At 34.7% G+C, this 11,892-nt stretch overlaps 1 protein-coding gene across 1 annotated transcript; it reads right to left on the bottom strand.

The window, feature by feature from the left end:
* Nucleotides 1-9,489: 9,489 nt before the first annotated feature.
* On the bottom strand, nt 9,490-11,892 carry LOC112569375. Its single transcript, XM_025247173.1, has 6 exons — nt 11,826-11,892; nt 11,235-11,311; nt 10,855-10,964; nt 10,444-10,611; nt 9,780-9,826; nt 9,490-9,581 (listed from the first exon to the last, which is right to left on the bottom strand). The coding sequence occupies exons 2-6, from the start codon at nt 11,276-11,278 to the stop codon at nt 9,555-9,557; spliced, it is 396 nt and encodes a 131-aa protein (XP_025102958.1). The 5' UTR covers nt 11,279-11,311; nt 11,826-11,892; the 3' UTR covers nt 9,490-9,554.

Here is an 11,892-nt window from a genome sequence, read left to right as displayed (position 1 = left end):
TAAAGCATTGTTTATCATCAACACTTGACCGCTCTATGAACCATAAATAACACGTGTTCATGAATATTTTTTTCGCTTTTTCTCTCAGTGGCACAATCACTTACTGTGAAAGCACATGTGACGGAGAATAATAATAATACACTTTCCCCTCCATCAAAGACAGGTTCAAAACGTTGGTCTTAAAAGCAAATAATTATGTAAGTGACGATAGATAGCTAAGCCTTACATGCTTAAAAGTTAAATGCAGTTAGCAGGCGATATACAGGCTTGCTGAACCCTTGTAGGTGACGGAACACTCACAGGTATAAATAATAATAATAATAATAATAATAATAAATAATAATAATAATAATAATAATATAATAATAATAATATATAATAATAATAATAATAATAATAATAATAATAATAATAATAATAATAATAATAATAATAATAATAATATAATAATAATAATAATAATAATAATAATAATAATAATAATAATAATAATAATAATAATAATAATAAAAAATAATAAAAAATAATAAAAAATAATAAAATTTCTCTTTACATCTCGTGAGGCTGTCAATAGGACTGGGTGGCGTGACAATGTTCACACGTGCGTTTTTCGACATTTAATTTTTTTTATACACTTAAAAAAGCGAAATCCAGCCGTCAGAGCTATTTCTGTTTAAAATATCGACACAACATCACAAAACGCAAAGGACTAAGTATTTTGTATTAATATGAAATCTCAATATTATAAAAACAGATTTTTTTATTGTGACAGACAAAACGAGTACACAGAATAATGTTTAAAGAAGACAGAAAAAAATTGAAAGGCAACCTTCAAAGAACAGACAGGCTGTCAGATGAGGGATAGGGGAAGAGAAAGGAGATCTTATGGAGTGCAAGGAAAAGCACAAGAAAAAAAAAAGTGTTTTTGTTTTATAAAAACAACCACAGAAGTTAAAAGATATATTCTGTATACGGTAAACAGAACGTAAATACTTTAAAGCTAAGTTCTTACCTCACAAAGTACATAGAGCAAGGAATTCTAAGAAATCATATTCTGGTGTTTATTAGGGAGATGGAATGGCACAATATATAGTCAGCTTCTTGATAAAAAGATAAATAAAAAATGTCTAGAAATTAAAATAGAAAATCCAACTCCCAGCAATAGTTACTTATTACTAACACCTGACCACTTCATGAGCTATAAATCCGTGTGTATGAGAGAGAGAATATGATTGACAAAAACAATAAAATAATATTCTTTTGTGCACGAAATAAAAATCGTACAGAAACGAGCTTAAAACTTGAATAAATCGAAGATGTCAATGATTACAACATAAAATAACATGGTAGTAACCAAGATGACGAGTACATTCTCCTGTAGGAGAGATTGATATCTAACCTAGAAAATAATCTGTGACGAATGAAAGACAGCCTGGTTAAACTAAGGTATATGGACACAATACCTCCTCTAAGACTAGAAGGAAGAATTTTTTTTTTTAGCTTACAATGTATTCATCGTTTAAAGCAATTCAATAGAACCAAGAAAACTTTGGTTGTGATGTGTGTACGGTCAGTAGATAGAGGGACCAAAATTTACACTTTGATTCCAGGGGAACAAACCAAAAAACTAAGACTAAGCTTGTGATAAAGAAAACATCTGCTGCCTTGTAATCTAGAAGTTTGACAGGTGAGTGTTTGCCTAACAATAAACACAAGACTATCCATGATGTATGAGAAAACGTGGTGAATGTTTTACGGAAAAATAATCTGCGCGTGTTGGCAAACGATTTTGCAGAATTATGTGTTATTATTGATTTTCACAGTTCCATGAATTTACGAATCTGTCACTTGCATTGATCTGCAGCAGATGTAGTATTTTAGTGTATTTGTGTGCGCAGGCAGGGGAGACAATAAGCCGTGTCGTGGCAGGTGGCTGGTTGCCGGACTTTGTCTTTAGACGCACACATGGCGCTTATTATTGTATGTCATTATCTTTGGTGCATGTGAGGGTTTTGAAGCCAATATAATGTGCCTCTTACAGCAGTTTAACGACGACGACGACGACCATGATGATGATGATGATGACGATGTCCATCCCCGTTCTCAAGTAGCGTAGAAAGAAACGATAAAAATGTTATGTTTTAAATACTCATTGGAAGAAGAAAAATACAAATAGAAAATGAAATAAAGAATAAACAACAACAACAGACAAAGTCTTTCTCTTCCTATCTCTATATCTCAAACAAACACAAACACTGAGAGACACACCTGCTAAAGAATGTAGAAAAAACTGACGGCTATTCAATATTTTACAAAAGTTCATCAGTAGTCTTTCTTTCTTTTGTTCTTTGACGCTGGAATTAACTTTTTGCTCTAAGAAATTATAGTAATTATGTTTACGAAAATTTTGGTTTTATTTGCTTAAATGTACTTTACTTCCTGTTTGTGTCTTGTACGTGTCTCTCATTATGCTGTATACCAATCAGATAAAAGTTTTATTTTTTGAATTTTTTTGCAAACGACCGTTTGAAACTCTTTAGACTAAAGTCGTTTACTCCCTTAGTCAGAAATCAACCTTCTACAAACAACTAGGTATCAAAACTAAAAATCAAACCCCACTATTTTACAACAAGGTCGGCTAAAGAGATATGGCATGACTGTTTTTCTCAAAAACTTTCTCCCAACATTTACTGTGGTCAATGAAATGTATCAAACGCTCAAGCAGCTTTGAAAGACGAGTTGAGCCTCCTTAGTCATTATTGCATAAAACAAAAGTTTTAATGAGACAAGAGAATAAAACCTGAACCACACAGAATATAAAAAAGGGATTATGTGATAAGAAACAATATTCAGAAGACTAATACAATTTGGGGTCCACAGTATTTTTTCACAATTGTTATGGCGCAGAGATTTCCTTTCTGACAAGTCGATTCATGCTTTATTTATTTGTAAATTACTAATTAATGTATCTACTTCGTCCTCCTGTCTACTGACCGCACACACCACAATTCATGTTGTCTTGACTCAGTCTCGCGATCGCTTCATAACTATAAGCATAGTCTAAACAAGCCAATAAATATGAAGATAATTAAGTCTATAGGTCAGAAATTTTTCAGCCTACAAAGACATTAATAAACCTTTAAATAAAGGCAACCTAAACTGTCTTACCAGGTGACAATAAACAGCCAAATGAGAAATTGTGAAATATATTTCATTTGTTTTCGTGTATTAAAGCGAGACGCAAAGTAGATAAACAGGAAATTGGTTTAAAAATCAAGCCCGAGTAGAATGTAGAAAAATGTAAAGTGTTAAACAATTTAATACATTTAATGTACCATAAATTCTAATTAAATTGCCATTTTAATTTTGTTTCCAGCCTTTTTATCAATAATTTAGTTTTACGTGGCACGACGGAAAAGAGTAAAAATAGTTACATTTTAATATAATTAACAGCAGAACGAGTATGGTAATTATTGAACGACTACAACGTGTGACTTTGTGCGAATATGAAGGTTTAAAATGTTGTGATAAGGAAATACTGTAAACTTTTTAAGCTCGGTTTCTCCAGCTGTCGATTCTTCATGTCAAGTCAAAACCGAGATCTTATTAATAACTCAGTTATGTTGTTGTTGTTGTTGTTGTTGTTGTTGTTGTCGTTGTTGTTGTTGTTTCCTCTCATTTTATGGGTTTTTATCATCATTATCTGCTTACAGAACACATAACGAAGAGCCACCATCGTTCATTTCAAACATTTTGAATTTTATTAAAAGTCTCTGTCAGGTGTCTTGCTGTTATATAGCCTTGGTTGCCAAAACATCAGCTCCCTTCATCTGTCAGGTGTCGGATGTATCAGCCTGTTAAGCTGCATATAAGGCCGCAATCTCGTTTTCGATGCCATCTATTACCTGCCAAAACCAAAATATGAATATGATTACATGTGACCAGTTACATCAATCACATTATTCTTCATTCTGTACTGTACTTGACAAAGTTAAAAGAATCTTTTTTAATTACTTACATTCTATGTAATGTTTTCAAGCTCTTATTCAAGATGAGGCCATCAAAGTTTGCATGGCGTGAGATATATGGAAATCACCCGACAATATATATATATACTCCTTTTAGTTGTAAATCTGTATTTATTGTACTACTTTAAAAGTTTTATTTAAAATTCATATCTTACATAAAGTGATAACTGAACTGTTTCAATTAAATCCCTTAAACGCAGCAGAAAACCTGGTTAACAAGCATCAAAGAGGGGTAGGTATACACGATGGGAGAATTACTCAGAGTTCAATAATAGTTCAAAGGTCACGACTTTACTCCAGCTTCTCCCCATACCTTGCGTTCAGTTTACGGGTCGACCTGCTTGTTCCGATCGATACCAGTTAGGATGATGATGATGATGATGATGATGATGATGATGATGATGATGATGATGATGATGATGATGAGGAGGAGGAGGAGGAGGAGGAGGGAGGAGGAGGAGGAGGAAAAGAAAGAAGAGGAAAAGAACGAATTCGTCAAGGATGAAGAAGCAATCTCTTCCTTTCCCGATTTATATAGTCTGATATGACTATACTCAACAGCGGCAGTTATTCATCTTAAAATACGGCACGTGTGTGTGTGTGTGTGTGTCTGTTAGTGTGTCTGTGTGTCTGTCTCTCTGTCTGTGTGCGTGCTTGTCTGTCTGTCTGATATTACCTGTGGAAGAGTCATAAACCAATCTTCAACTGTGATTTCACCGTCACCTGAAAATTCAATTCAGTTGTCTTAGAAGTGAAGCTCACAACTCACAACATAAAACGATTTTAAAATTTCAAAACCACAAATGTTATTGTTCAACTATCAAAAGATCTTTTCTTCAAGGGTCCTATGTACAATATTATGTAGGTATGAGCTGGAAATATATTTTGTTGCTGCCCTTTAATTTCTTTGTGTCAAAGCAGTCACACTCACCATCAGCGTCGAGGATGTCAACAAGCACAGGAGCAACGGACATAGAGATCACGCCGTCCGCAGCGCCATCTAGTTTGTCGTAGTAGTTGAAATTACCCTGAATTACAATCTCGGGTGTCCCGGTTACCTGAGTAGCTGTATCCTCTTCAATGGTTATGTTTCCGTCGTCTGCAAATAAAATTTGAAAACAATTCCAACAATTAAGCATGTGCTTAATAAGCATGAACCTTATTATTATTTTTATTCCAAGTATAAGTTCCTGAAAATGTAAATTATATACACAGATTTTGTGCTATAGACTGCAGGGCTTCTGCTTACGCAAAAAAATTGCGTACAGTACGCATTAAAAGTTCGGAGGACCATTTCAATTTTCGTCGATGGGGTCCAATTCAAAGTTAGGTGAAGAACAGGGACCCCTTAAAAATCTGAAGAAGGAGTCCCTGGGACCCCAAAGAATGTAGCCTTAGCAGAAGCCCTGATTAATAGAGTCCTCGTGGGTAGCCTTAATGGAATTAATAAGAAAAATTGGTAAAAAAAAAATGAGATACTAGAATGCGAACGATTACAAAGGGATTAACGGTATGCTGTCGTCGCTAACAACGACGATGATGATGATGATAATAACGATTACTGTTTAGGTCGTTTAGTTCGATCAAAGCCAGCAGTTCCTCTGGCCGTACAACCCCATCATCGTCTAGGTCGAGAGATTCGAAACCTCTTTTAAATGCGTAGTAGTCCACCCTGAAAGAGTAAATAAAATGGTTTAGTCGTCGTCTTATTTTAGTCATGCATCCATTTGTTAAGGATGTTAACAGGATGTGCTTTTGGTGCCTGTGTGTATGTATTGGGGGTACTAGGTGTTGTCCGAGATTTAATTACTTTTATTCATTACATTTCTACTGCTTTAATGTGAAAAAGGGAAGAGTCTAAGAATATTTACTTTCTTTAAAAAGCTTCACTCATAACTAGTTTAGAATTCTCTAAAAGCCGTTAAGAAATGGACGCTTACCCAAGTACCGCAGCTAGAAGACAGGACAGAATGACAACCTTCATGATGAAATTGCCGATTAGTCCGCCCTGTCAACAACAAAAGTGACACATTACCTCTGATATTTTTGGATTGTTAACTTGTTTTTATTAGTCTTGATTTGATTACTTTTCCTAGACTACAACAATAACGGGGTCTACCTCAGATAATCTGAGGAAATCTTTCCTAGGATACTTGTTTAGTCAGGAGACTGCAGCTGATTAATGCAAATAATTTGATATCAAGGAAATATTGCTTTTAACTGTTTTATGTGCTGCACTCATTTTACATATTGTGAACTATGGAAGGCTAACTTATTTGTTAATATTAAAGTTTTATAAGATTAAAAGACAACATGTTTTACAGAGGGCTAAAATATTTGTTACTTTAACATGATATCGGTTCTTACGGTTGAGTTGTACAAGTTCATTACTTAAATATGAGCGGGAGAGAAAACATTGCATTTGTTGAATACAAGAAGCTTGCAAAATTTGTTTTTACAGTTCAGTGAATTTACGAATCTTTTATTTGCATTGATCGACAGCAGGTCTAGTCACAGTGTGTGTCGTTGCTTGTATGTGTAGGACTAAGGCAGGGAAGGCAATAAGCCGTGTCGTGTCAAGTGTCTAGTTGTCAGACTTGATCCTTAGACGAACACACATGGAAAGCAGCATTGTATGTATTTTCTTTGGTGTATGTGTATATACTGAGGTTGTAGTGTGTTTTTTTAAAGATCAAGTCCAACAACAGGTCATATGCCATGGTTCATTGTTTCCCCTGTTTCACGCCAACTGTTACTCATAGTATTTTAAAGAGGGAAAAAATTCGTCGTATTGTTGCACATTCGAATGATAACCTACCTACTTACAACTTGTTGGTGTCATTATTTAGTAAAGTGTATTCTTGTTACAGTGAACCTAGAGCATCACCAATCAGTTCAGAGACAGCTCTTGCACAATGCAGAAACCCTCTTTGTCTTGTTTTTACTTTTTTTGACATTTTTGACATGTTTGGCAAATAAGTCATCATAAGCAGTAAGAAAGGTAGTGATAACACCCAATAGAACATTAGCACCATGACAGAGATTTAAATATTAAAAAATTCTTTTATGTACAAAATAAATAAATCGTTTACAATTAATGTTAATATAAGAATACATTCTTACCTGTCAATGCAAAGGTAGGCAAGGAAAACCAAGAAATCGAGTGTTTACCAGGCATAAGCAGAGCAAAATATATACTCTACCTCTTGACAAAAAGATGAACAAGCGAATGTTTAAATGTTGACATAACAAATACAACTGCTTCAAAGCATTATTTATCATTAACACTTGACTGCTTCATGACCCATAAATCTCAGGTGTTCAGGATTTTTCTTCTTGTTTTTTTCTCTCAATGGCACAATCACGTACTGTGAAAGCACATTTGACTGAGAAGAGGAGGAGGAGGAGGAGGAATAGTATTAGTAGTACTACTACTACTAATACAGCGCTTTCCCCTCCATCAAAGACAGTGCAATGAAAAGCACAAAAAACAAAGGACAGCAAAGTACACGTGGATTCATGGACAAGTTAATGAATTATGAAGTCAACAGCAGAGAGCTTTTGTTACAGACCAGAGAGGACTTTAAATTTCCTCAAGGACTGTCACCTTGTTTTTAGCATATTATTGCACACACACACACACACACACACACGCACACACTTATTTTCAAAACACCATTCGTCGACACTTGGTTCTAAAACAAGACTTACTTCAAACAAAGTTTGAACATTTCTGTATTATTTAAAAAATTTTTATATCTATCAAATTCCTTCTCATTTTTTTTCCAATATATTATTCTTTAGAAGCAATTTATGATTCAATGCCTACGCTCTGCGCAGGTAAGCGTGGCTATATGGAATGGCGTTAAGCTTACACACTTGATAGAAGTCACTAAAACACCGTTTCTTGCTAACAAATCAACCATCATATAACAACATAGCTGTCACAAACCAAAATACAACTTTCACGGCAAGCCCTTTGTCACTTGATTTGATCCTCTTTGCATTCAACACGTGCAATATGTTCTCTCACGCTCTGTGGTGTCCTTAATGACATCATACAGGTGACCCGCGCTTGACCTCAAGAACCGATATCATGATCGCAACTTAACCTCCATTACCTGTGTTGAATAAACAGATTTCAACGGTCTCTGTAAAACACAGTCTTCTAAGGGCCTGGGATTTCTGCTTTTTGGAGTGGTTTATGTAATAGCGAGAGCTAAACCCACGACAGCCAACCTTTATTGTATTGGTGACAGGTATTGAGAAGTTAGACTATAGATTTACTTTAATATCTTTACATTACAAATTAAATATTATCACATTAACATTAGTATACAAACTGAAGTGGCGCAGGAACCAGGGGTCAAAGTGGAGAGCCACCCCTGTCAAAAGCGATACTGAGTGAAGAAAAAAATTTTTTTTATAACATCCTCCATGCTTGAGATGTGATTCTGAATACCAGTCCAGTGTATGTGGTCTTCATTCTACCAGTATGTAATCAGTCGTGACAGACTGAATAACACATATCTTCAACAGTTTTAACTAGTCTGCTCCATAATATAATCCTCCGAGTCTCCTTTCCACACCCCACTCAAAACACGCCTCTCTCTTTTTTTTCAATTATTCTCTATATCTTTTCAATGCTACACTAACCAGAATGGATTCTTATTGTCATTTGATATATTGGAGAGTAAAAACATTTCTATGTGACCGATTTGTCGGTAACATTATAAAAGTAAATTCAAGTTTTATTGGGTTTTCTTCAGATTATATTTTAGTACAAAATGTACATATTATGTGCTAACTCTATGAAGTTTGGAACTATCAGTAAACGCATCAGTCGACTTGCTCGAATATTTCCAATATTTATATAAACATGTAGAAAAGCCTTTCAGTGTACATTGTCACACCTTTAAGTCCCGTTGTCATGCACGCCTCATGGAAAACTAAGCTTTATAAATTAATCTGAATTTGCCAAAATTACAAAGGTTCAGAAACGCTGCAGATGGCTGATACAGTTATCATATTTTCAACATGAGTAGCTACATTAACAGAGCTTACAATCAACTCTTTGCTTTTGAAACCAGCTGTCTGTTTTCTTTCTGTACAGCGCTTTGAGCCTGGCTTTGATTGTGTGAAAAGGTGAAATACAAGTCAACTTTATTATGTTTATTATAAAATAATTTCCGCCACGTTAGCATTTACAGTGGTTGATCCTGTCACACACACACACACACAGAAAAAAATACAGAGAAAAAGAAAGACCCAGAGAGAGACAGAGAGAGAGAAAAGATTTTTAAAACAAACATGATATTTCAATCTAAAAGAATGAAACAGAAGAAAGTGAAGAGATATTAATGGAAAATGTACGAAGGGTTAAAAAGCTCAAGAGCATTCAGTCAAGGCACAATATTAACCCCACGCCTCTAAAACACACAACAAAATGTTTGTATTTGTGTTCGAAAATTTTACTTTTATTTTTCGCTTCCAGAAGCTTGTTAACACTCCGTCGAATCCGGTGTTTTATTTACGGTCATTGTCATCGAAGAGCTGTCAACACCGAAATGTAATCAAATATTAACATTCCTTACTATTGTACCCTCTGCATGCATTCTGAACTTTCTCTCTTACACTTTCTCTTCCAATCATCTCATATTATCTGTCTGTTTGTCTGTCAGTCAGTCAATCTGTCTGTATCTCTGTCTGTCGTTTTTATGTCTGCCTATCTCTCCATACTGATTCTATTACCAGAAAATAATTCTCCATGTATTCCGCAAGTGTGAGTCGGCCGTCCTCTGAAAACATAAATATACAGCCTTATAGTATTAGAATATTATATATCATTTATTTTATATAATAGTATATATATATAAATTTAAAATTTTAGATATTTACACCTTTTTTTGGAGGGGAATGTCCCTTCGGATTCTTTCTGACTTTGACGATTCTGTAAGTTAATTTTGAGTTTGGAGTCCATGATTTGACCTGATGTGATTGTAGTGATTGTCCTTGACTGTATTTTGTGACTAGGATAATAACATTTTTATTTCCTTTTTATGGTTTCAGATTGTCTGTTGACTTACAGTCTTTTCTTCGATCAAATAATTTTCATGTGTTAAGTTTCTTTTTTATGCTCGTCTAGAATGACATTAACCTTGTGAAGTATCGCACGATACAAATAAATTTTATTATTATTAGACACTGGAAAAATGTTGTATAAAATTGCGATTTTCCGTCATAGTTTTTCTTTTGGCAGCTAAGCAATTGACAGATCGATGAGAACAAAGATGTCATTAAAATAAAAATTGAGATGTGTTTGTAGCTTTAAAATAAGCGTTTATCATTATCATTCAATAAGTTTACACTTTGCGTCGTGAAAACTTAGCCTAAGATATATATAAATATAACTCACTGTTACTGTCCAGGCCATTGAAATAGAACAGAACAGCTGATTTATCCAAAAAGCCATTCTCCTCCAGGTCCTTTGTGTCGAAGAATTTGAAAGCGCTCTCGGCATCAAGAGGAGGCGACCCGGGAATTAAGTCAGAGCCAAACTCTTCAAGAGTCAGCTGGTAATCGTCTGAAATAGTGATTTATATCTAGTGGGAAGCAAATATTTTATTTCTATAACTAGAGAAAACTTCTTGGATATATTCACCAAATTACTAGAAGAAAATAGTGTTCATATCATTAGACATTCAAAACATGTTTAATTCATTGTGAAATTTTAACCCTTTATAAGAATGACACCGACATTGGTGCTCGGTGGGGTCTTGATGGTGACGATGGCGAAGATGACGACAATAATGATAATGATGATTACCGTCCACATCCATGTAGTTAAAAGCTTCCATAATTTCATGAAGCAAAATGACACTGTCGTTGTTGATGTCGGTAGCGTGGAACAGCTTGGAGACGTAGTTGGCGTCATTGCTGGAAAAATATTGTCTGCTCTCATTAATAAAGTGCATCTTGAATATGATGACATGTTACTTGTATGTGTGTGTAAATAATTTAACTTTAAAAAGTGCAGTTTCCAGTTGCTTGCAAGTATATGGCGTAAACAAATCAGATGAAAGGTTAAGCTGTAGATTCCTTGACTGATGATGTTCAAACTAATCCTAGTCATAGCTGGCAACATTTTAGTTACATTATTTTCTTCAAATTTAGCAATAATAGTCCTGGAAATAAATTGTCACTTACCCGAGCACCACACCCAGAAGTCCAAGAAAGATGACAAACTTCATTATGAAATATGCAGGTTGATCTGAAAAACTTTTCTGTCAAGATAAGATACTAGCAAATCATGATCTGTTGTAAAAGTAGTTTTAGTTCAAAAAATTTGTTTCTTAATTTTCAAACCTGTTTAAAGTATTGCTTATCTATACAGAGGTACCTTAGTACTCTTAATAAATTCATTCAGAAGCAGCAGTATCTGTGCTTTGCTTATACGCGACAAAATTTCCACAAAAACGATTGCGGACTTGTCACGTGACCATATGTTTCTACTGGAGCAGACAACCCTGGCAGACATCCAGTGTGCACACGTCGGGCACTGAAGTAATTTTTTCTCGTCAAAAGGAATCAAATGCAAAATGCGACGAATTTCGAAACTGTAAAGTGTCGAGGTTTGACTATGCCTCTGAAGTGTAAAAGCATTTGGTCTCCTGTACACGATTAAAATACATAACAAACAAATATTTTAAGTACCAAATCCATATTTCAACTTCAACTGTTACTATTAAGGTTTAACTTGATGTTCTCACACTATTTGTCATATTAAGGTGTACTAACCGTTTGATGCAGAGGTTTGGAAGAATGCTTCTGTTGTGATGTGTGGTCAGTAGCCAGCAGGGTATAT

The sequence above is a fragment of the Pomacea canaliculata genome, linkage group LG7 (genome assembly GCF_003073045.1).
Source record: "Pomacea canaliculata isolate SZHN2017 linkage group LG7, ASM307304v1, whole genome shotgun sequence".
In the NCBI taxonomy this organism is placed as follows: Eukaryota; Metazoa; Mollusca; class Gastropoda; order Architaenioglossa; family Ampullariidae; genus Pomacea; species Pomacea canaliculata.
This window is presented reverse-complemented; position numbering and strand designations above follow the sequence as displayed.

Bases quoted from the DNA above. Each gene is read 5' to 3' on its own strand.
- LOC112569375 (XM_025247173.1), bottom strand. From the start codon at position 11,278: ATGAAGTTTGTCATCTTTCTTGGACTTCTGGGTGTGGTGCTCGG. The intron at 10,612-10,854 runs GTAATCATCATT...TCACTATTTCAG, and splicing joins TAACTACATGGATGTGGACG to ACGATTACCAGCTGACTCTT. The intron at 9,827-10,443 runs GTGAGTTATATT...TTATGTTTTCAG, and splicing joins CAATGGCCTGGACAGTAACA to AGGACGGCCGACTCACACTT.